The sequence below is a fragment of the Pteropus medius genome, unplaced genomic scaffold, assembly GCF_902729225.1.
Source record: "Pteropus medius unplaced genomic scaffold, Ma_sr-lr_union100, whole genome shotgun sequence".
In the NCBI taxonomy this organism is placed as follows: Eukaryota; Metazoa; Chordata; class Mammalia; order Chiroptera; family Pteropodidae; genus Pteropus; species Pteropus medius.
The window spans coordinates 5,114,573-5,142,003 of record NW_024352785.1 but is presented as its reverse complement, the minus strand read 5'-3'; the positions used below and the strand labels follow the sequence as shown (position 1 = coordinate 5,142,003).

Here is a 27,431-nt window from a genome sequence, read left to right as displayed (position 1 = left end):
AATTATCTCTACTACTCTTATATAATATTTAAGCCAAGTTTTCATTATTTTCCATGATACCATAGTTTAATTTTTTGTTCTTTCAATTCTTCCAATATTCAACTTAATTTCCCTCACTGAAATTTTATACCACTTAAAAGGATGGAATGTGTAAAGAGGAAATACCAAAAGAATTGCTTATGTTAATTTCAGGCTTTTCTTAAAATATTATTCACAAAATAAAGCTTAATTGTGCAAAAAGTTCACTGATATAGGTGGGAGTATAATTAAATTTTAAGAACTATGTACTACAAATATTTCTACTTGTTTTATAAAATATACTGTAAAATCTCAGTTGGCACCAATTTGGGAAATGCCTGTTTGATTTATAAAATATTTCTTTGTTATTTTAAAGAATTATTAGAAAACTCTTTTGTAAATTCCTTAAATACATATTAAAAGCATTGCTTCAATGAATAGATACGATAATTTACAATTAGCATTTGACAATTTAAAATAAATTGGGTAAAATGAAATATGTGACATCACTTTGTAAAAATTTACAAGGTACTATCATCATTTAATAAATGGGTAAAGAGAAAGTTCCAAAGTGCCAGGAAGCAGTTTGTTCTCTTAAATTGTATTATACATTCTCTCTCAAACATTATTTATTCATTTGTTTAAAATGCTTCTCTTGAATGATTATGAAAGATTAAAAAAAAGTCCAAATACTCATAAGTTCTTAATAAAATAAGAATTAATGAACCGGTATATTTTAAATTTCAAAGTCTAATTTTTAGTTGTAGTTATTGAATGGGAATGTGCTACATCTAGAGATTTGAAAAGCTATTTTTTATTCTATCATAATAATAATGCCAACAGGAGTCATCTGCACACAGAATTACTTAAAGTAAATTAGATTGCCATTTTTAACCCATCTGCCACTAACAAGCTATGATGTAACCAATTTCGTACCCACATGGAGACAAGGAAATGTTATAAACCACATTCAGAGAACAAAAGATTTACTAAGGTTTTCAAAAACCAAGTAAAAGAAAAAATTTCAGAAGTTCCTCTGAAAGAATGCATATGCCAGGTAGTTATCAAGAATCATAAAACAAGAAAGAGAATCTAGTAGGGTCCTTGGTAACAGATGGTAAGATCCTTTTTATCTGACAGAACAGCTAAGCAGAGAATAATTCACAATATAATGTGTAGATCAGTATGGCTCAATTAATAACCAAAATAGCAATAACCACAATATTTTAAATACTTCATATTAATTGCCACATTTATCACATTTTCAAATGCAGCCTTTTTTTCCCTATGAAGACATTTGAATCGTTTACCAATCAAACTATCTTATTTAGAACTACATAAACTTAAAAATTACTAAAATGTCAACTATAGCATCATGACCTATAATAGTTCTTTTTATGGACTATATCCAGCTACTCACAGAAAAAGTCAAGGATATAGCTCAAGCTTTTTCAACCTTGGCAATATTGAGATTTGGGGTTAGATAATTTTTTTGTTGAAATTATGAAGGGAGGGGCTGTCCCATGCAATGCAGAATGTTTAGCAGCATCACCTGCCTCTACCCACTAAATACGAATACGCTTACTAGTTGTGACAACCAAAAATGCCTAGAGACATTGCTAAATGTTTGCTAGCGGGGTAAAATTGCCCCCTGATGAGAACCACCAACATAAGATGAAAGGAAGAAAGGAATGAAGAAATGAAGAGAGGGAAAGAGGGATGGACGGAAGTATTTATACTAGGCATTCTTAAGTAGTTAATAAAACTATACAAAATAAAGTTGAATTTGTAATTGGTGGATTTAAATGTGTTTATTGTAGTTTAAGGATATCTGTAAGGAAAATACTTTTTAAACAAAATCAACATTTTCCATTGTGAAAACAATAAACACATCTCCGATAAGATTCTATTATTCTTAAGAAAAATAAATAAATAGCTTTCTCCTTATTTCTTACTTCTATCTTAAGAATAACACCCTACCTTCCTGCTGTCTCCCAGGAATAAAAACAATTGCAGTCTTTGTTTTCAGTTTTGAAGGCAAGAGAAGAGCTTTATCCTCTGACTCTACAGGTGGTTCCTGAAAGTGCTCTGAAGGTGACTGACAAGTCTATTTTGCATATAAACAAGTTTAATAGGACCTGCATATTAACAAGAGTAATAATTCGTTATAGTAAACCAGAATCAATTTTTGTATTCACTAATTACCTATATACTACTGTTTTAAGTTTCTCATTTGATTACTTTTTGGCTTACCATAGATGTAACTGATCGTGCATCTTCTTCATAATTTATTACTGGAGGTGGCTCTTTTCCATCATTCTCTTGTACTTTTTGCTCTAGTAATTCTTTCTGTGCTGTAAACTTTGCCTCAGTGCACCTCAGCTGCTGCACTGACTGTTTCAGTTCTTCAAGTGTCTGTTTTTGGCTTATCAGAAGCACAATACTAAAAAAAAAAAAAAAAGCATTAAATATAAATTATTTTGACTTCTTTAAGAAATACAGATTTAAAAAAACATACAAGCTTTTCTGTTTTCTTTCATTTTCATCTTTGTGAGTTCTACAGAATCAGAAGGATTATGAAACTAAACAGATTTTGAGTCATCACAGTAGTTATTAAATGTTCACATTAACAAAATAGAAGAAAATGTTTGGAAGTAAAAGCCAAACTCAAGATGCTTTCAAATATATTATGATCAATGGCATTCATTTTATTTTACAGCTAAACCATCTACCTCACAGAGTACAGACACTTAAGTCCAGAAGTGTAGGGCCTAAAATGAATTAATAAGACTGAAGCAGAATCTTAATTTATTTCATATCTAAAATGGAATATAGCTAGAATCAGATCTGTGTCCAAAATAAATCAAATCAAATCAAGATGACAGTCTGGGACCAGGTTGTGTGTATATTGTGAAAGATGTGTGTTTAGAGTTGGGGAAAGCTATTCTGCCGAGGACTTAAGGCTGAGCTGTGATTAAGGGAAAGGGCATAGCATAAGACCCCAAATCTCTCCAATAGCTCCACTGTGAAGACAACAGACTTCTCAGTCCTTCCTTTAGAGAAGTACATAGGCTGCATGTTGCCTTATTGTCTTTTTTTAATCCCTTGGAGGCTGCCTGAGTAGAAATTTCAAACGAATTCGCCCACATCATAAGCCATAAAAAAAGGTAGTGATGGCAGGGAACAACTCTCAAAACACTGTCAATACATAGTATACTAATGTCTTAAAGAACTGTGCCATGCACTACTGAAAATAAGTTAGTATGTAAGAGACCACAGACTGTCAATTAGGGAAACCTTCAAAGTTGGAGAATAAGGTCAGAATGTTTCCTTCTTAAATTGGGACTTAAAATAATCAATATAAACTGAGTAAGTAATTATAGGTAGAAAGAACACACATTAAGAGAGATTTATTTATACATATGATGCTGACTGATATTTTAAAACTCATGGCCAATCAAATTGAGCAGGGTGCAGCCTCAGTGGATGCTATAAAGAAAGCTGTAATCTCAATTATATTGCAATGAGTTTCAGGTGAGTATTCTAATAAAAAGGTAGAGAATTTAGTGAAATTTTGGAAAAGTAGAACTAAGAGTAAGATAATTTGTCAGAAAGATCTAGCAATGTTCAAAAGATAAATTATTTTAACCAGTGGAGTTAATGGCAGAAGTAATGGAGAGAAATGTACCGTACTATCAGAGCTCACGAATGCTTCCCAAGTAGTGAAAAGTGGAAAGAATGTAATTATACTGTATTAGGACAGATTAAATTTTATGAAATAATTCCTTTACTTTTCTCATCTTCAGTTTATCACTGGAAAAATCGATGGTAACAATACCTACTGTCAGGGTTGCTCTGAGAATTCAATAAGATAATATTTGAAAACTCATTAGCACAGTGCCTAGCATGAAGTAAGAATTCAGTAAATGGCAATTGTCATTTATAACATCATCATTCGACAATCTGTGATCTGTGTTCTAAATCCACACAGAATTTCTGATACACTCATGTTTGTTTGCTCAGGTGGTAACACCCTTTGCATAACAAATTGGTTATAATTTTTCTCAGTGAATCTCTTCAGAGAAAGTTGATTTTAAAAAGAACAACTTTTGTGAACATAAATTCATGAGAACCAGGTCATAGGAAAGATTACATCCATATGAACCTAAAGCTTCCCGAGGGCTTGCGTCCTCTTTGCACTCCCTAGCTACCAAAAGAATCACAACAATGACAACAGCATTAGGAACAATTTAAAACGTACAAGGTAAGATGGTAAAAAACAAAAACAAACAAAAAAACCATATTTTCATGTATATCTGCAAGATCAGTCCAAAAAAAGGTGAATGATTTCACAAATGTGGACAAAATCTATAGGAAAGTACACTTGAAAATAATAACATTCTACAATCATTACTATAACCAATAGTCTTCTGCAAATGAATTTCACATAGACTAATGAAAAGAATGCAAAAAAAAGGGATGAAATGACAGACTACATCAAACTAAAAAGCTTCTGCACAGCAAAAGAAACCATAAACAAAATGGTCGGCCAATCAAATGGAAGAAGATATATGTAAACAATACCTGCAGTAAAGGACTAATATTCAAAATATAGAAAGCCTCATACAACTCAATGACAACAACAACAACAAAATCTCATTTAAAAATTACAATATTATTCACTAGATTCCCTATGTTGTACTTCACATCCCTGTGACTATTTTGTAACTGCCAATTTGTACTTCTTAATCCCTTCACCTTTTCCACCTAGCCCCTCAAATCCCCTCCCATCTGGCAATCATCAGTTTGTTCTTTGTATCTCTCAGAGGATCACTTTATCAATTATAAATGCCTAACCACTGTGAAGCCCATCTGAAACTAACATAAAATAATACTGAACATCAACTCTAACTGAAAAATAACATTTTTTAAAAAATGAGCAGAAGACCTGAATGTTTTTCCCAAGAAGACATACAAATGGCCAATGGATATCTGTAAAGATGCTCAACTTTTCTAGCCATGGGGAAATGTGAATCAAAACCATAATGAGATACCACCTTACACCTGTTAGAATGGCTATCATCAAGGCAAGAAACAACAAGTATTGGAGAGGAAGTAGAAAAAAGAATCCCTCAGATCCTGCTGGTAGAAATGTACACTAGTATAGCCACTGTGGAAAACAGTATGAGAAAGGATCCTCAAAAAATTAAGAATAGAGCTATCACATGACCCAGCAATCCCTCTTCTGGGTCTCTATCCAACAAATGTGAAATCATTTATTCATAAAGATATATGTACTCCTATGTTCACTGCAGCATTATTCACAGTAGCCAAGACATGGAAACAACTTAAGCATCCTTTGGTGGATGACTGGATAAAGAAGGTGTGGTACATTTATACAGTGGGGCATTACTCAGTCATAAAAAGGATGAAATACTGCCATTCGTAACAACATGGATGGATCCTGAGAATATCATGCTAAGCAAAATAAGTTAGATGGAAAAGGACTAGCATACATAATCTCAAAATTCTGAGACAAAAATAAAGGCTCCCTGAATTTGCAGACTAGAACAATACTCTAGATGGTTCAGTTCTTACCTTCACTACAAGCTGCATGTGACATTTTGCAAGTCTCAAAATTTCTGGGCTTCATATGTCACATAATTTGAAAGACAAGAAGGTTGACTCAAATGATCTCTTAAGATTCTGCATGGCTCTAAGAGTTTGATTTTATAATGTATAAAGTATTTTTAAGTACTAGATGGTAACAGTACAAAATAATACAAAATTGAGTAATTATTCAATTTTCAGAAGTCAAACCAAGCATTAAAATCTCAAGTAAGATTCTAGATCTTTATGCCATTGAGTCATCAATGGCATATGCTTGGTATATTTTCCCACAAACCATTTTCTAATACACTAGTCAAGGATCATAAATCAGGTGAAGATTGATTTTATTTCCATTTGAATAAATACGCTTTAGGAGTAATGAAAAGATATGTATACTAGAATGATACTTTGTGCTGCATTAGAATTATACCATTTCTAGCAGTTGGCTCTATTCTTTTCACTCTATTTTTTTTTTAGATAGAATTCTGCAATAACTACATTTCAGCTGAGACCTGCATTATTTATACAAGCTAAAACTCTGCTGTTGTGTAAATGTTGCATAAAAACCATTCTTTAAGTTCCTTTATCACTTCATATTATTCAATTATAGGAATCAAAGCTATCAAATGACTTCTCATATAATTTATTTTGTCACTGTTATTATAAGATGATTTAGAGACATTTATGTTAAATACAAATTTAAAGGGCTTAACTTTAGTCCCTTGTTATATTTTGATATAACCAATAATGCTATTTCTGTTAAGCAAAAATTCAGTACAATTCCATTAACTTAGAAATAATTTAAGAATGTAACTATCTAATGTATAGGAGGATAGTTTTAGTATTTGTGAAGAAATGTAGTTTTGTTTTATGATTTTGTTACTTTCAAGTAACAGTATATGAAGCCAACATGTTACAGAGTAAAAGTAATTCTAAATCTATTTTTAAAACTAAAAAAAATTGCTGTTAATTATTTAAGTGCATTTAAATATATATGTAGATATATATACATGGACATACCAAAAAATGAAATGTTTCAGAAACTGAAATGCAAACATTTCCCCAGAATCCCTTTTAGACTATTTGTTTGGCAAAATATTTTAACATACAATTCAAATTCAAACTTCAACCTTACCAATATCTAAAATAATAGGATTTCGCAATGACTATTTAGTTATATAAACATACTTAACATTTTTCAAGATTATGCACTAAAGCTAATAGTAAAAACTCCATGGTAACAAAGGGCTAATAGAAATTGCATTAAACAGGACTCATCCCCTGATTGTTTGACATATTTACTCCTAACTCACTATTTAAATCATAAGATCAAACAAATGCTGTGATCAAAACATATTAACTTTAGAGTCACAACTCAACGTGATTTCTACCACTTATTAGGTATATGATTGTAAGTTACCTAAATTCTCTAAGTCCTAAAGGTAAAATACAAGCAATCATATAGAAGGTATAGTATAGGTAATATTCATTGAGTTAATATATATAAAACATCCACATAATATGTGGAACAAAGAATTCAAGATATGCTATTTCCCATATATCCATATCCTTTAAGCCCCCTCTCCTCTACTTCCATTCTCATCTCCTGATAAATAAAAATAGATGGAGATCACACTGATTATGTAAATGAAGAGAGAGTCAAAGATTTAAGTCAAGAAAACATACCCTCCCCGCAAAAATCAAAGAATCCCACAACTTCTAGATTAAGATAATACCTGAAGATTGCCACTTCCAATAACAATACTGTCAGACATGCTAGTAAAAGGATCATCTGTCCTTTTTTCTTTCTTTATATCAACTAAATTTTAAAACAGAAGTTATTTGCAATATGTGCATTTACAAACTATAAAAAGTAGAACTAGTTGGTCATCTGTAAACACTGAAGAGATTTATTTGCAAAAAGAAAAAAAGAAAAAGATAATTTTATTTTTGAATGTTATATGAGCAATGGCTGATAAACTTTATTTTTATAAACAAATAGACTCTTCAGTTAATACTGAAAATTTTCAGATTAAAGGAATGTCCAGAGTAACTCAAACTTCTGTTCCCACCCTTGAAAGGCTCACTGACTCCAATATGATATTAAATACCAAGTTGTAATAAGACCCATAGTATAAGTGAGAGAGGTAGGCTCCCAATATTCTGAGCTGTATAACAGAATAGATACTGTTGCCATCTACTGAAATAATGAATACTAAGAGTAAACTAGGTTGAGTTGTATTGAGAAGATTTTACATTCGGCCTCAGACACAGGAATTTGGGGCACTTCTGAGACATCTAAGGAGGCATGTTAAGTAGGCAATTGATTACATGGCCAGAGAGTTCAAAGGAAAATCTGAGCAAGAGTAATAAATGCAGGTCATCTTCAGATCACCTAGAAATAGAGTTCAGAGAGGGGAGTGACATAACCTTGGGTCATGCCTTGAATAACTCCAAAATAGATTGGCTGAGTGGTGGAAAATAAGTTTATAAAGAAGGAGTGACCAGAAAGAGAGCAGTAAGATCTAGTATCTTGGGTCCCAAAGGCCAAGGAAAAAGAAGGAACATGAAGTCAACAAAGTCTGATACTATGAGGAATAATAATAGTTGCTGAATTTAGTGATGTAGAGATCACTGGTGATCTCAGATACCTATTTCAATAATGATGGGCAGAAGCCAGATACATGTGGGCTGAGAACTAAGTGGGAGCTGAGAAAATGAGTATGCATAATCACTCTTAGAACAAATTTGACTAAGAAAGCAGAAGGCAAAGACAGTAGTTAGGAGAAAACAGAAAGATTCAAAAAGGGTTATCTGGGGTGGGCAGAGAGGTGAAGATTGTTTTTAGGAGTCAAGATTTAAACATTTAAAAAGTGAGCACAGGACCCAGCTGAAGAGAAAAGGTGAATATAACAATCCAAATGTTCTAGGAAAGTAAGTGATGATGAGATACAAAAGACAAGCACAAGAAACAGACTTAGAGAAGACAAGGAACTAACTGTTCTATGAAAGTGAGAAAAGAGAATGAGTATAAATGTGGTGGATTTGGGTATCTAACCCCAGAAAATAAGGGAGTTGCCACCTGATGATTCTAATTCTTTCTGTAATTTAGGAGATGTCCATCTGCTATGATGGGAGAGATAAGGAGATCAGAGATTTGATAGAAGTGGAGAATATTTGAAAAGTTGTATAGAAAGTAAGAGCAAGTATAGATCAGAGAAATCCTACATATCATAATTTCCTTGAGAATCTAGATGAATCAAGCCAGTTGTGAAACTATGTGAGAGTATGACAGAAAAAATTTTATATGGTCTAGTCACATTAGAGAAACAATACCAGTAAATTCTGTTGGAGATGCAAACAATGACCAAAGTCAGATAAGAAATTATTTTATCAAAATCAAAACAGTAGAAAACATTTAATGCAATTGGTAAAAACAAGAGCGTACCAAGACAAGTAAAGTTAGAATATTCACAAAGATATTTACAGATCCAGAAATCAACAAGAAAAACACTAAGACAAAAATAGCACACCAAATCTCAGAAGGAATTTTATAGATGAAAAAGACTGCTATTTTCTACTGGGTTTTTTTGCTACCCTTCAAACACAGCAGAAGCCAATTTCAACATAATACTGGCCCACCACTTTCTTAACAAGAAATGCACAGGCAATCTGGTGGACAATGATGAGGAGAAGTAAAGACAGTTTTAAACAAGATTTTTCAGAAAATAGTTCAAACTTAAAATATTGAGATATATAATCAGTACATTATATTGACAAAAATAGAATCATTTTCCTAGAGTCCTAGAAAGTATCTCCATTATATAAAGTTTTATACTTAAAGTGAAATTTGAGCTTCTAGAAATTTTGCATCCATAATACACGTAACAGAAGTATTTCTGTAAAATCCCATCAAATCATTTTTGTTTTACTCACTCAGATTTCTTTTCACAGGTCTGAGAAGATTCCTCAATTCTCTTCTCTAGCTCCAGGACAGCCTCCTCCTTGTTTAAAAGCAGCTGCTGTGTTTGCATAAGTTCCTCTGCTAAAGTTTTCAACCTACAATGAACAAGTTTCCTCATTATCAATCAATATATTAATTACATTCACTTTATACATGTACAAAAACAACATTCGCACAGGTAAGGTTGTGATGTCCAAAACAATAGCCATGTATAACTTAGTTAATTTAAATAAAATAAAAATTTCAGTTCCTGAATGACGTTAATGACATTTCAAGGGCTGAACAGACATGTGGCTGGCTGGGGGATACCTTACTGGATGGTGCAGAATAGAACATTTCAATAATCATAGTAAGTACTCTTGGACAGTGAAGTTCTAGAGACTCTTATTTATCAAATAGAAAAAGAGAAGCAAACAGAAAACAGAGAAAGAGGAAAGCATTAAAGTAATTAATTCCTGTCAGGTCCCAGGAAGTGTGTATAGTGAAAAGATTGTGGTTTTTGAGTATTTACATTCTGGCTTTGCCACTTTTTATCTGAGATCCTAGGCAAGTTACTTAGCTCATTGAATCTATTTTCTCATTTATAATTTGGGTACACTAATACCTTCTTCAAAGAATTGTTTTGAGGTTCAAATGAACTAATGCATATCTACTGAGTGGGATTAGCTGGCATTGAGTAAATGATATCTAGTATTTTTTGCATATGGTATATTATTTAATCTTCATAATAACCTATGAGATAGATACTATTATCCAGATTTTAAAGAAGAGTGAGGTGCAGTTGTATAACAACTGAAATTCATAGTAAGCTATTGTCACATATTGTAATTATGTTTTATGTATCTTTCTATACAAATTTGAAGAGAATTAAATACACAAACATGCACTCGTAGACCAGATAATTTATGGCTGCATAAAATGCATTTGGTCCTGAATAGAAATATTTCTACTACAAGAACACATACAACTATCATATCACATAAAAAATTTTATCTTCAGCCTTTTAAAGCAAGACATTAAATCCAAAATGTACGAAAATATATTAAGTAATTCAAGTCACGAAAATTTTAAATTATTTAAAATTAAAGAGATGATAAAGTCAAAAGCAAAAGTCATACTGAATATCTGCAGTGTAAATTACAAGCAAAAGCCTTCTTAGTGCAGAAAAACTCCGAGAAAAAAGACAACTTAATATAAAAACAGATGAAGAACATTATTGGATATTCAAGAAAAAATTCAAATAATCAATAAGCACATGGAAATATTAACAATTAAATATCTGCAGACTAAATAAATAGTAAGTTATTTTTCACCTACTAAAATTGACAAGTTTAAAAAAGAATGATGATATCTAGTATTCTCAATATTGTGAAAAAAAATAAAATTTACATACACTGTAGATGTGAAAAAATTATCAGATTTTTCAGAGGTCAACCTGAAATAGTATCTCGTACCTCCAGTTAGAATATTCTGTGACATTCTAAAATCCTATCTTACCAAAATACAATGTGCACAAAATTTGTCCATATGAGGATGTTTGTTGCAACACTTTCTAAAACACCGTTATTTTCAAGAACTTTAAATTTTTAGAAATGTGAAAAAATTTCAATTCCATGAGAAATAAATATAAGCTTTTATTTATTTCTTTTTTATCCTTAGTGTTAGTAAAAGAGTAAGCATGTGTATAGACACACACATACACAGGCACACACATATACATGTTGATTTGATGTGATATAACAGTACGAATATCACCACAAATCTAAAAGGAAGTAAAAAATAATAATTTTTTTATTGGTTTCTTCATATTTATTATTTGGAAAAATTTAAGGTAAGATATCTGATTGTGGTGAACATCATAGTTACCCTAGTTAACTGTAGTACTGCTCTTTTTACTTGTTATTTTTACTGTGACGACAGGCTAGGAAGGGAGGAATGAGATGAAAGCCAGAGTCCTTACCCACTACTACAATGGACAAGTTTAAACCGTCTTAGACCACCTAACCCCATTTATCTAGCAAAGTATATTAAAACCCAAATCTGCTAATACTTTCTACCTTTTATAGTAATCACTAACCCTCCTGAAAAAATATCACTCAAGCTTTCAATGGGGAATTAAATTTGAGGCTTTATTACGCTAAAAACTTTTAGTACACATGTCAGCTCATTTGTGAGTCAACTGAGGAAGTATTTATGATTTCTTTTCTTTTCAAATTCCTTTTATGCACTAAAACAACTTTAACTCAGAAAGAAAAAGAAACTACCACCAGCTTACTAGATTCCTTAAAGAGCTGGAAAGGTACCAGAAAGTCAAACAAAGGTCTAACAATTCTGTTCCCTGGCAGGTCTATTCTGTTAGCTAGAATTTACTACTTGTTAGGTTTAGCAATGAAGGCCTGAGGAATAAAGAAGAAAGACAAGAATAAGAAAAGGAGACCAAGAGAAAGAAATAATAATATAGTTTCCTCTACTTTTTCTAGCTCTGACCATGCAAGAAAATGGTTTTCTTGAGGCTTTAATCTTTTGACAGCCTGAGCACAAAAAAAGTGTAACTGAGCTTTATGCTAAGTCTTCTCAAATTAAAAAAAAAAAGAAGAAAAAGAAAAAGATTAAAGGTAAGCCTTTTAAGTCAAAATTTCTTAATATTTATAAATCTCTATAGATCCATGGTTGCAAATTCAAAGTAGAAAAGACATGATTTAGAAGAATGGACTGCCTGGGGAAAGCATGTTCCCTTTTTTACTACTATCTCCCTAAAAAAAAAAGCCTGGAGTGGGGTGAATTAAATGAAGAAAAAAACATTAGAGTAATTACAGTTTTATGTATGATCACATAATAAATGTAAGAATAGTTTACAAATATCAAAGCACTATTCACCATGATGTCACTGTTATATATTTTATACACAAATATAACAGTTCCAAAGGCTTATTCTTTATATTTTCGAATTAATGGTATAGTTAAACAATTATGATGCAAAACATTTAAAAGTCATAAAATTTCACCACCTAAAAGAAACTCACAAAACTGAATAATACTTAACATTTACTGAGTGGCAAGCAGTTTTAAGCACTTTATAAATAAGCACTTAAATTCATATCAGTCTTATAATAACACAATTATTATTTCCATTATCATATGAGGAACTGAGGCACAGAGAGGTTAAGGATCTTTTCCAAGGCCACAAAGTTGTGAAGTGGAAGGCCTGGCATTAGAGCCCTGGCCTTACAAGACATTTGGTTCTGTCCAGGACAATTACTGGAGACATTTGGTCAACATGAAAAGGTTCTGTTCAAAACTGATCCACATCTAAAGGTCCATGATATTTGGCCCTGTCCCAAAATGTCCCAAACATCCCAAAACATGCGGGGAGACATTTGATCCATGCCAAAAGGTCCTTGATATTTAGTCCTGTTCCATAATGTCGACAGAGACATTTGGGCCATGCGCAAAGTTCCTTGAAGTGTGAGAAGATGAAGAGCAGAGGCATGGATAAGTTATCATCCAGGTTCTTGAAGGTCACATTCAAATATGGCCACCAACCTCACGATAAAAATGACAGAATCAAACCCAGATTACTGACTCTGTTCATAGACAAAATAAATAGAAAGCCAAAAATCAGGTTGATATATACCTGAGAGCAATTGCTCATTAACTGCAGAGTAATCGTGCCAAACTTCATAATGTAGAACAAAAAATCAAAATGAAATCCAAGATTCCTCATGAATGATAAGAAAAATAACAGCCATACAGTTTTAACAAGGTTCAGTGTTTGCATTCTGCAAATAATCACAGACCAAATGTCTCTGCAGATGTTTTGGATAGGACCAAATATCAAGGACCTTTTGGCATGGACCAAATGGCTCCAGGGAGCTTTTGGACAGGACCAAATGTCTGCTAATCGAGCCCAGGCAGCTTAAATCCTAAATCCATGCTCTTAATAACTAATACCCTCTATCTTAGTAATTCTACCCCATAAAATGTATCTAATATTTATGCTTCAACAAGTACACAAAGGTAAATATAAGGATGTTTACTGTGGCACTAATAGAAATAATCTAAAGTGAACTTACTGTGATGCTAATGATACATAACCTTCAGGCACCTCACTTGCAATGGTACCTTCCCAAGGCTTTGTACTTAATTTTATATTTGTAAATACGTAATTTTTCTTTTAGATGTATCCCCACCCCCCAATTTTTAAGCTTTAGGCTCCATAAAACCTGTATTCACTCCAACAATATGAAAAAACTGGAAATAACTTAGATGTCCATCAATAACTAAAATGAATAAATTATATTACATGAAAGTAGTAAAATACTATACCCCATCAAGATTTCATAATGTTAAGAGGATGAGGCAAAAAATTATGCATAGAACAATCCAACTTAAGTAAAAAAAAATTTATGTGTGTGTGAGAGAGAGAGAGAGAGAGAGAGAGAGAGAGTGCGTACATGTGTGCACGCCTGTATATACATTCTGGAAAGATACATAAATTTTTTTAATGATTTAACGCTGGAAGTTAGAAATGGGGTCTACAAAAAAGAGAGAGGATTTTGATTTTTATTGTATACCCTTTTTATAAGATTTTGCAGATTTTATCATCTGCATGCATTAGTTAATTTTTAAATATTTAATCATATTTAAAGATACAAAAACCTAAAACAATATACTAAAACAGTGTAGCATAATAACAAGTTTTCAGTTCTTATACAATACTTTTTTATATCCTCAAACCACTGAATATCATTATCTAAATCTTAAAGCACTCTTACTAAGACCTAACTTCCTAAAACTTTATAAATTATAGAATTCTAATACTGTCATATTAATTGTGACATTTGCATTAATAAAAAAAACAAATGGAATAAGAGTTACAGTTGCCTGAAGTAATTTTTCTGACATCTCTTTTTCTCTATTACTGCAACATAAATTGAAGAAATAAACCATTTCTTGTGATCTCTCCCTTAAAATATAATTGTAGCAGCATAGCAAATGGATGACTTTCTATACCATGACACAAATCTTTATTAGTTTTTCTCAGGAGTAAACAGAATATGGTTCCTAATCAACCAAGCAAAAGTTATAAGTTTCTGTCAAAAATATCCCTCTCCTGATACACAATCTAATCCACCTCTAATCCAACAAATCTACCTGCCTTCTATGTGACTTGTTTCTCTTAATCAAACTGTCCTAATACGTCATCTGCCTTCTAATATTTTACATATTTCCAAATCTTTCCAATACACTCACTCAAAAAGTATTCCCTTAACATAGCCTCACATAATTGTAGTATACCTTCAACCAAAGACCAAACTTGAGCTAAGCTGTAAATCAGAATAGTCAAAAACAAACTAGATAAAACCAAGGTCCTGCTTTAGACATGAGCGTATTGCAGTCATTCCGTTGATTGACAAAGTGAATTCAGAAATCTAATGAGTACAACTGGTGTCATTCCCTACAACAGAAATTAGCAAACATTTTCTATTAAAGGTCTGGAGAGTAAATATTTTAAGTTTTTCCACCAAGAAGCAAAATCAAGGAATATTATGTAGGTATTAATATAACAAGAGAAAAATATTCACCAATATTTTATTGGCAAATTCAAATATAATAACTGGGTACAATTTATCATAACACTAATCTACTAATATGAAAGAAAGAAATATTTTGAGGGTGATAATATTTACCTTCATTAAAGTTCAAAGTTAGTGCTTACCAACAAAATCAACTATAAATATTCATTTGTTAATACAGATATGTAATAAAATTTTATGTATTTAAAGATTTGATCTTTAAAAATACCTTTTCACACAGATGGGTATTATTGTCAAATACCAATATCAATCTATGAGCATATGATTTTAATCGAATATATTCATTGCTTAGCAGGCATTTATAAAACTATACTGCATGTAGATTCATCACTTCTAATTGAAAGTTAAGTGGGAACTCCTCAACTGCAGAGTTAAATGGATTTTGAAATGTCAAAATATCTGCACCAAGGTCCAAAACTCAATATGTACTTTGAGTTCCATAGATTTATCAGCTAAAAATTTTGTGGGAATGGTGATCCTGCTTTGTTTTTTAATATTTGATAGCACAAGAAGTATATAAAACAGCCTGACATTACCTGAGATTCAAATAACATTAGTTGTCATCCAAATGACTTTACTGCAGTATAAGTTCTGTAAATAAGCACTGTTTCAGCGTGTAATTTTAAGTTGAATTCAACAGGAAAATTATGAAGTCTTCAGCACAAGCTAATTTCCAAAATTGAGAATCTGGCATTCAGTATCAGTAGTTGAGGGAAATTCTGATTATTTAGAAATTTGTTAGTCTGGCCTCAAGTTCAAAAGAACCACAGTAAAACTTTTCTACTTCTAAATCATCAAAGTCCTATGTGACAAAACAAGATATTCAGTTTCAGTTTCTGACAAAAATTCATATAATTGATGATGGTCAAGTCCACAAGAGCAAATGAAGGTCACTGTTGACATTATTGATTCAATAACACACGGTCATATTCAAATATTTTCCACAAAGTGTTTGCTGATGAATAATACAATAAATAACCATAGGATTTAAACACTTAACATTTTTTTCCTAAGCCTTGTAAATTTGTTTAACTAAAGCTCTTTCTGATCCACACATATTTTTAACACTACCACTAGAACACATCTTAACAGATTCTACTTCAGTTTATACTAGATTAGCATTTTCTTAACTTCTTGGAAAGTATTCTTATCTATAGTTCATCCACACGGGCTATTCTCAGAGAGTAAGTCACTTAAAACTTGGCATTGACTCTTCAAATAAATAAGTGAGCAGATTTAATTATACCTGCTGATTCATCAAGAGTCAGGAAAAACCACTTGAAATCATTTGTCTTGTTATTTTTAATTAACTAATGATGTAGCTTCCAATGTCTCAACTATTCAGGGAAATGTTCTCACTGAAAGACTAATAGTCATAAACAAGTATATTTTCTCTAGACATATTTCATCGGTTACTGCAATGAAACACTATTTAATTAATTCACCATTAGTAAATGGCTTTCCTTGATGCTCAGCTAACAAATGAGCCACCCAAAAACTTATTTTGGTTGCATCCTCATTTTATATTTTATTTTTCTGAAGAAAGTCTCCTGTTTAAATGTTCTAACTAATGCTATCCTATGAGTTGGTAATATTGAGATGAGTGTTTAGTCTGATAATGTAAACATATATTGTATTACTTCAGCATAGCCACAGTGTCACGGCATAATAAACACAATACTTTACCATTGAATTCAATAACAAAATAATCCACATTCCACTGCGTCTTAAAATGTGATGTTTAAAATCCATTTTCTCTTCTTGTTTTGACTTGATAGGCATGTGCTGATCATAAAAAGTAATAAAATGCTGTAGTAGAGCAATATGTGTGGTACTCAAAATGCCGTTGAGTTATCACCGTGTCACTGTGCTCTGTAGTGTGCCAAGGAGCAGGTAAAGTGATTAGAATGCCATATATGTTCTCTATCTTAACTGTTCAACTTTGCCATTGTAGCAGAAAATCACTAACAGAGAACAGGTAAATGAATGAGCATGGCTATGTTCCAAAAAAAACTTTATTTACGTGCTCTTATGTTAAAATTTCATATAATTTTCTTATGTTACAAGATATAATTGTCCTTTTGATCTTGTTTAACTGTTTAAAAATGTAAACAGCATTTTTAGCTCACAGATTGCACAAAAATAAGTGGCAAGCTGGATTTGATCCGCAGGCTGTAGTTTGCTGACTCATGTCTGCCAAAATCCAAGAAAATCATTTTTCCACATAGAGAATTAACATTCTTCAATTAAGAGATCTTATTTATATCCCATTGTAAAAGCTAATCACATTCTGCCTTTGAATTTTAAAAAATGTACTTGGAACATGAAGCCTGATTTGGGCTTTAGCTTCGAATACAAAACTAAATCTTCTGGAATTCAAATATATTTCCTACTCATAAGTAACAAGTTATAATAAAGAGACTTCATTTGAAACGAAAAAAATTGAATCAACAAAAGAAATAATAAAACTAACTTTTTACCATTGTACTAAAATTAATCAAAAGTCCTCTTTTGGCAGACATGTTAATGTTCACATTACAGAATCACTTGCTATCTGTAATCTGCCTTACTTAAATTACTGATGTGCTCATTCATAACTCCATTTACCCTGCTTTAAGTTTGCAATAAGTCACAAATGGATGACTCTTCTGTCCAAAATGTCCAAACCCATATAACAGACACTTAAATATATTCTTCTAATGTTCAAATTTTTAGAGACCTAATTTTTTTTCAAGTTATTTTAATAAACTAAAACTACTGAGTCGTAAATTATTCAATTAAATAGTGATTACATTACAGGCAACATTTGCATATATAATCAATAAATCAATGATTATAAAAATCAATAAACTATATATCTCTTCCAGCATCTGACAAAAAAGAGAGATCCAAAAAAGAGGCAGATAGGGGAGGGATGTTGGAGGGAAGGAAAGAGGCTGCAGATAATAGTGACAAAGGGAACAATCTCAGAATCAAGCCTGAAGGTAATACAACCGTGTGGTGGGAAGTACACATTCTCAGGTATCCAGTGCTAGAAATTACTAGAAGCCAGGAAATAGCCATCTTTCACAATTGTGATTTATCAAACAAAAAATATACTGTAAGTAGAAAATAAACAATCCTACAATTGAGTTTAACTCTTCTATATACATATATATCTTTAAAAATATAGTTGATAGATAATAAGAGTATAATAAAACGCTTAGTGACACATCTTTAGATGGGTAAATGCAATAACTTTGTTATTTATTATATCATTAGAGTTCCATTAAGCCTGAAAAAAGGAAGGCAGAAACACTATATAATCTTGTTTTGGATATAGATACTAGTTACATAAAAATCCCAGAAACTCTTACATTTATTTGAGAAAACTCTACATGATACAATAAACAGAAACCAAGAGTGTAAATTATTAAATTTATAAGTAAGTTTCTGCTAATAAAAACAACAATTTTTACATTACATTTAAGGATCTTTAAAAAAAGCAAAAAGAAAAAAAATTAAAAGGTGTCTTTTTATGACTAGCAAAGTGAAAGAGATAACCTTAGGGAAAGAGTATCTACTTAAACTTCAAATACCTCCCAAGTCAAGACTGGCCCAAAAGTATGACAGATGAAAAGAAAAAACAAAGTTAAGAGTCAAAAGGAATTCTAGTTAGTCAATTGTAAAAATGCTAGTCTTCTCCAATAATTCTATACAATTTGAGGAATATAAGTTCATTAGAAAAGTTTAAAATAAAGACATTCTTTAAATATAAAGGATAGATATTCAAGTAGAGCAGTAGTCTTTAGCCATTTTGGGTCATGAAGGCCTCTGAAAATTTACTTGGACCTTTTCCCAGAAAGTAATACACACATTTCTATAATTTTAGTGAGCTTACAGCAGAGATTTTCAATCCTGTCTGCACATTAAACTCACCTAGAAAGTTTACCCAAAATTCCAATGCCTGGCTCTTACCCTTAGAAAATCCAATTTAGTTGGTTTGTGTTGGGTCCCAGCCATCAGCATTTTTAAAGCTTCCTAAGTGATCCTAATATGAAGCCAGATATATGAGATCCACTATTCAGAAACTCCCTGAAATCTCTCCATAAAATGGTCTTCATTCACTCTCATTCAACAATGATGTTAAGTAATCATTCGCAACATCTGACATCTAGCCAAGAATTATGAAAAGTCCAAGAACAATGTGGTCCAATTTTCTCTTTGTTTCATAGTTACTAGTAATCAGTAATCTGGCAGATTGCCAGTATGACTCCTATTTATAGAAAAATTCTCCAGGAGTCAGAAATTAGGGATTCTCGCTTCCAAACAAATTTAACCTTTCACAAAGGAAAAGGTAACTGATCTCTTAAACAAACATAAAGGAATGCAAAACAAAAAGAAAAAATGTTTCTGAAGCTTTCCTTAACATCATTCATTATTAATGCATTGGAACACTTAAATGGTTTTAAAAAGAATGTAAAAAAGAATGTAGAACACAGGGAAGCACAGATCATAAAATATTAGCATATTCATATAGAGCTTTAGAGAGTGTTGTATTCTAAAACATAGTGATTCAAGAACAAATGCTTAGTAAAAGGATAAGGAACTGACACAACGAGAGGAAAAATAAACACTTGATATTCTGGAGTCATGCTAATAAAACTGGCAAAGAGATGAGGATAAATCCACATTTATTTAACATTATAATAAATATTGACCCAAAATGCTTCACTACTTACTCCATCAATTCGTCTCTATTGCAAGATATATTCTATGTATATAATAACACGTATTTTTTAATAGATTCAGTCCATAAATATTATTCTATAACTTGTTTTTACTCTTTATCATATGCCTTGAATATCTTTCCATACAAGCATATATATTAACTTATTTTATTTAAAACCTATGTAATGGAAAAATTATGGGTATCATATGGATATATCATAACTCATTTAATCAATCCCTAATTTATGAATAATAAAGGCAAGTTTCCAGTGTTTTACCAAAATAAAAAGACTGTTTTGAGATCTTTACAGTCCTTGGCCTCTATCCAAATAATATCATATATATTAAAAAGTGATTTCTCAGAAACACTCATTCATATGCGAATATTAAAAAGTGAGAAAATTTAACCTAAGAATTGAAATATTTTTGTGTATACTGAATTTAATAATTAAGAAAGTGACATATTATAGCTTGTAACAATTCTTTTTTTCAGCTTTTAGAAAAAAAAATGCTCAGATCTCAAATATTTCCAAAGGCCCCTGAAAAACCTAAGCATTGTGCTTACAGTCCTTAATGTATAAAATCACCCCAAGCAAGAATAAAACAAAAAATAAAAAATAATACAAAGAACTTACTATGTGCCAAGGATTATTCTAAGCATTCTATATTTATTCATGCATGTAATCATGAGGTGAGTGTCATTATTATTATCATATTACATTTAAGAAAAATGAGGCATAAAGGAATTAAATAATCTGTCCCGTTTCACAAATGTAATAAACTGTACTGTTAGGATTCAGACCCAGGCAATCCATTTTGTTATGCTTCTACATATATCTTTGCATACTTGTAGGCTAAAGTTCTAGAAGAATTTCTAAATCAAAGGGTACATGCAAGTTGAATTTTGGTTTATATATATTACCAAATTATCCTCCAAAAAGTTTACAGTAATCTACATTTTTGCCAAGACCTCATGAAGGGTTATTTCTCCATTCCTTACACAATACTAGGCATTATCAAATTATTTAGTCCTTGCCAATCTGGTAGGTGAAATAGCTTCTTTTTTAAATTTATATTTAATTGTCACAGAATTTTTGGTTATTTGTATTTATTTTTCTCAAACTACCTATTTGCTTTTTCATTCACTTCTATTGGATATAGTATTTCAACACAATCAACAACAAAATTAACAAATTAATGCCTCAGAAAATAAATTAGTTTAACTTTAAAGCAATAATATTATAGTTTAAAAAAAGGTTTTCCTCTTACATTACACTAAATAAATATATATGTAATTCCATTAAGAGATATACATATATATTTCTATTAAGAGATTCCTACATATATGAATATCTATAGAGATATCTTTAGATAGAGATAGAGACCGACATAGAGATATATTAATGGAATTACCTTATATTATCTTAACAGTGCCAAGAGACACACCGAATAACTCATTTTTGGAACTAAATTCTTACGGAGAGCCTAATCTTAAACTCACATCCCAGATGAATTACACTGCTCAGTGAAATGTAGCTATCGTTTTGCCTCAGTAAGATGAAAGCCAGTAAATCATCTACCACGTTATCAAAGATTTATTATCTTCAATTTATTACATTTTTGTTCATTGCTTCATCACCATAATTAAGAAATAATGATTTATTTATGAGTATAACTAGTTTTGCTCTCTTTATAACCTGAGAAGCAATAAATCAAATTCTTCTTTGGTTACAAAATCTCTTATTTTGCATAAGCTTATAACGGGTAGCTATTTTTAATTTTACTACATTACACTCCAATATCTAAATGCTCATTCTTGCTTGGTGTTTATTAAAATAAATTGATCGATTTTAGTGTAAATTCCTTGAAAGTATTTACTCTTGCAACCCTAAATACACAGTAAATGTATTTTGATGAACAAATGATTATTTAGGAACAATATAATGATTTAAAAAAACAAGAGTAATTTATGTTACAATTCGTCACTAAGCAACACAGGAATTAAGAAATGGGATTTGTCATTGCACAAGAACTGAGAAACTCTACCATTCATTTTGTACCACACATTCAACTCTATTGTTTAGAGCAATTTCTTAGCCTCAGCACTACAGACATTTTCAGCAAATAATTCTTTGTTGAAGGAGGCTGCCCTGTGCGCTGCAGGATATTCAGCAGTAACCATAGCTTATACCCACTAGATACCAGTAACACGTTCCCACTTGATAAACAAAAAATGTCTCCAGAGAAAACGGAAACCTTGTGCACCATTAGTGGAATTAAAATTGGTACAGCCACTATGATAAACAGTATGGAGGTTCTTTAAAAAACTTAAAACTAAAACTATCTTATGACCCAGCAATTCCACTTCTATTTATCTGAAGAAATCCAAATCACTAACTAATTCAAAACATATATGCACCCCTATGTTCACTACAGCACTATTTAAAATAGCCAAGATATGAAAGCAACCTAAATACTCATCAACAGATTATTAGATAAAGAAGATGTGGTACATATATACAATGGAGTATTACTCAGCCATAAAAAAAATGTTATCTTACCATGTGTGACAATATGGATGGACCTAGAGCATATTATGTTAAGTGAAATAAGTCAGATAGAGAAAGACAAATATCATATGATTTCATTTACATGTGGAATCTAAAGAACAAAATAAACAGCAAGAATAACAAAAACAGAAATAGACGCATAGATACGGAGAGCAATCTGATGGTTACCAGACTGGAGGGGAGTTGGGGGGATGAGTGAAAAAGGTGAAGGGATTTAGAGGTACGAATTGGTAGTTACAAAATAACCACAACAATGTAAAGTACAGAATAGGGAATATAGTCAATAATATTGTAATAACTGTGTATAGTGCCATGTGGGTACTAGACTAATTGAGAGGATCACTTTGTAAATTATATAAATGTCTAACCACTACTCTGTTCACCTGCAACTAATATAAAATAATATTGAATGTCAACTGTAATTGAAAAAAAAATGTCTCCACATATTGTCAAATTTCCCTTGGAGATAAAAATCACCTAGGGTGAGAACCACTGGTTTAGATATAACTGACATCGCAACAGTATATCTAGATCCAAAGTGAAACTACTGTGAAGGGCTTCAAAAGTGGAGAACAGCTTCAAGAATCACAATGTGGCTGCTAGGAAAAATCTTCTAATGCAGGGTACTCCCATGCCTCCATTCCTCTCATCAACAGTCAAGCCACCATAATTATCAAGCCTTCATCTTGTACAGGTGATTCGACAAGCATGTCAGTATGGCCACCTTTAAAAATATTAAACCCCTTTCTTGTCCCAAGATCGTACCACTCAGTTACTTATCAACAATACTACAATGTTACTGGACAATAGAAAGAAGATCGTTTAATTATATGAGATGAGGAATCTTGGCTGAGTCTTTTGAGGTGAACTTCCAACAAGTCAGATGATATAACATGTCCACTATTGAAGAGAAAATGAGTACGTAATCATTTCTAGCTGTGGTTCTGATACAGAAACAAGTACATACAGTGCTTATTAATTGATATGTTTCTTTGCTCCTAAAAAATATATATATCAACATATAGGTTAAGTATTTAAAAGTAGAATGCCTTGTTTTCTAAATGTAAAAATTACTATTACTAAGCTTTATTATTCGAAAAGGACTAAAAAACACATTAAGCTTTCTCAAAACTCCTTTAAAATGTTACGTAACAGCAAGAACAAAGTGATGAAGGAATTAATTTACTAGCCTATAATAGAAGACATTCCTGCTTAAAGAGAAAAGAACTCAATTGAAAGTCAAATGTTTATATAAATCGCTGTTGACATCTATGAGCCTCATCCCTAATACTCAGTGTCCTAATTTCCAAAATAGTTCTGCCAATAAGTTTTGAGGATAACAGGTTTAAAAAAAAAAAAGTTTCAAAAATAATGCATTATTCCAATATAAGATATTTGTAACATTTGCATGAATACAATATCACACAGAATTTTGATTTTCAGAATTATGAAAATTACTGAATAGGAGTAAAAGTTAATGTATTTCTCAAAACATTTCATTCTAACCAAACAACAGTTTATTTTTAATTTACTTTTCATTACTTGCAAAAAATATTGGGATTTTAAATACGATAACATACAACTGTCAATAATCATACTAATATTTAAACTGTTCAGGCTTTCCAAATACTTACATTGCTTGCAAACTTTCTGCTGTTAAATTATTCCACATAATCTCATTTGCCTGAAGATTTTCATTGTCTTCTAGTAAGGAAGTATCAAACTCAATTTCTTGCTCTTTAGCAGCTGATGTTCTAGTAAAGCATGCCAAACAATTTTGATCAATATGTAAGTCCTATCATAATATATCTCAGTACATACCAAAGGCAGAATATTTTTTTATTATCCAAAATCATGTTCACAAAGTATAGTAAACACAAACAGTATAAATCAAACTCCAGGCATCAAAGATCTAGTCATGTAATTTCAGCCTTAATTTCCTCATTTACAGAATATGAATATTAACTGGTTTTTATTTCTGTCATAACGGTAAGGAATATAAAATAAGATGACAGATGCATGGAAAAGCAATTGGTATATTATGAAGTTGAAAATACAAAGTCATAGTGTTATTATTATATAAGTTCTAAAAAGAAAATACAATTTCATGGATTAAATACGGGTTTTAAGCAATGATATAGTGACAACTGAAAATTTTTAAAAGATTATATAGTTTTCATCATTAAGAAAGGCCTTTGGGAATAATTAAAAGCAGACACATTAATCTGAAATATCCAATGTCCTAACAAGCTCTTCAATATTTCTTATTTTAATTTGGTTAAGTATCACATGATAGAAAAAATAATACTGTTATCAATATTGAAAGAAGAGTCAAAATACCATACATACCTGTGAACATCTATGAAATTATTGTATTCTGTGCTAGGGTCTATCTGCTCAACCGACATTTGAATCTCTTTATGGACATTCACTATTTCCTCTGTGACAAGACTAGTTATCTGGCTGTATTCATCAAATATACCTTTTCTGAAAATAGAAATAAAATTTTACATTTTTAAGTTTATCAAAAAAACACAGAACCAAAAAGAATTCAGAATAAACCTAAGAAATGTAATATCATGTTTACAGTGGATGGTTTCATGTACCTCTTTCTTTCATACACCTAGATAGTAAACGGAAGGGATTATAAAAATGTATAGATTAAAAACTTATATTTGATATAACTGCAAATGATCTAGAATAAGGTATTACCTTATCCAATATGAATTTGAGATGTCTAAATGTAAGATCTATGTTGATCACTTTCTATTTCTAAACATTATCATAGAAATGTTGGATTCCATAACATGGAACTGTAAATCAATTTATGTCACTTTAATGTTTCTTTCCAGTGTCTACCATTTCCTCACATGCCTTACCACTTAGTTCTTCTCTTTTTCCTGGACCTCTGCTCTTTTCTGTGTACTTAGAGAGTTCAACTGGTTCTATACCTTCAATGACATCTAGATCTCTTCTCTTGATCTCTAGTCAGTAGCAAAAATGTCATAAAATTTAATAGCCTTACCTAATAAAAGCAAAAGCAAAACCTATTCGATTACAAAGACCTGACAGCCAGCTTAAGAATGCTGTGATGTAAAAATAGACCATTGATCATTAGTAGCCTCAAAAGTAGTATGGACAGACAAGCTTATTTTACATATGTCCAAATAAATATATGGCATTGTTTTTCTTTTCCAAAATCATTACAAAATTTCTCTTATTATGAAGTATTCTCTCAATTACTTTATTTTAAATAGCAAAATACTGTTTGGGTAAAAAAAATTAGATTTAAACTGCTTCAAGAAATGCCGATTTGGAATGATTACAGAAATCACTTGACAGACACCATTTTTTTAAAAAGGGGAGACAGAGTAATTTAACAGAGATTCAGTAAATATCACTGGGGTTATAACCTCATAATTCAAGGTACTAAATGATACAAATGTAAATGAACTTATCTAGGTAGCTCTTATAAAATACAGTACATGGTTATAACGTGGAGATCATTAACATTCACCTTTAAGACAAATGGGGGGGAAAGAATGAAGTCTCCTAATGTTATATGAATGAATCCTGGGACATAGGATCAATTTCAGTGATATCACCATGCTCGGATTTTTTAAATGCTAGATCTAAAATAATTTATTAGAACGTAAAGATAATATGCTGTGGGGAACCATTCTATGTCTCAAAGAGATGTTCTAGAAACGATGAAGATACTATTATTAAAGACTCTCATGAAGAATTTTAAAATTTTTTGATTCATTAAATGAGTAAGAAAAATATTTCTAAATCAATAATTATGTAATTTAAAGTAGACATAACTAAATTTCTAAATTAAATATTTTAAGTAGACATTTCGCTATTTTATCTCAACGCTCTTAAAAGTTAACATTTTTAAGTTGACTAAAAACACTTTATTTATCTTACTGGGAAAATGAGGGATCACCTAAACCAGCTAATAAGAGATGAAGTCTACCAAAGGCTAGCTTATCTCTTTCTGCTCTCTTGAATAGATATGTATGGTGTACATGTGTGCATTTGACCAAAGTATACTACTACTTCCTTGAACGCAAAAACTGTAGCCTACTCATCATTAATAAACATTTCTTGATATTAATCTCACACAAGAATATGGGAAATAAACCTTCAAAAAAATTATTTCCTTTGGGCTTTGCAGTTGCTCAAGATTTAAATACCCAGTCCTCTGGAGACAGATATCTATTTCTTAACACTTATCAACTAACGATTTTTTTTTTCATATAAATTTCTAGCTAACTGGAGCAAAACAAAAACATATAAAAATAAGGGCAATTCTTGGGACTAGCTAGGTTTAGGAGATGACCATAAACTGAAGGGACACCAGAAGTAACAATCAAGAAAAACCAAAGTAAAACAAGTCTGAGATATCCATTGAGCAAGATCACTGAGGAAGCTTATAAAACACAGACAACTTTTACACAAAAGCTTAACTAGAAAAAAAACTAGTGTTAAAATCATTTCATGAAGGGATTTTACGTCCAAGGGGAAATGTATCTTACAGTGCTTTTATCATTTCTTCTTGCATCTTTTGTAAGGAGTCCAGAAGCAGAGGAAGTGTGGTATCATAATACTGATTCTGATGAAGCTGTGCCCCTTTCAATGCCAATACATACTGATTGTGCAACATATGAAGTTTCATTGTGGCTTTGTCATATCGTTCTTTAGCCTTTTCAGTTTCTTTCCCTAGATAAATCATTGAAGAAAGTTAGCAAAGATATAGTAAAAAACTTTTATCCTCACTGTGTGTAAACTCAGTTATCACTATTTTGTTATTTCACACATTTTATGAATAATTAAAAGTTTATTGAACATATACTATATGCTTAGCTCTATGCAAAGTACTATTTATTTGACATGCAAAGCTCTATGCAAAGTACTATTTATTTGAAGGATGATGTACAATTTTTTGTAAAATTATAC

The 27,431-nt window shown here is 31.3% G+C and overlaps 1 protein-coding gene across 2 annotated transcripts in view; it reads right to left on the bottom strand.

The window, feature by feature from the left end:
• Positions 1 to 27,194, bottom strand: part of LOC120590799 (tyrosine-protein kinase Fer) — a 287,646-nt gene extending 260,452 nt beyond the window's left edge. For both annotated transcript variants that reach the window (XM_039848412.1, XM_039848413.1), the window contains exons 1-5: positions 27,011 to 27,194; positions 24,819 to 24,956; positions 24,104 to 24,223; positions 9,565 to 9,687; positions 2,272 to 2,461 (exon numbers count right to left, since the gene is read on the bottom strand). In XM_039848412.1, the coding sequence (XP_039704346.1) occupies positions 2,272 to 2,461; positions 9,565 to 9,687; positions 24,104 to 24,223; positions 24,819 to 24,956; positions 27,011 to 27,150 (711 nt within the window). In that variant the 5' untranslated portion in view covers positions 27,151 to 27,194. The remainder of the gene's footprint in view (positions 1 to 2,271; positions 2,462 to 9,564; positions 9,688 to 24,103; positions 24,224 to 24,818; positions 24,957 to 27,010) is intronic.
• Positions 27,195 to 27,431: the final 237 nt, after the last annotated feature.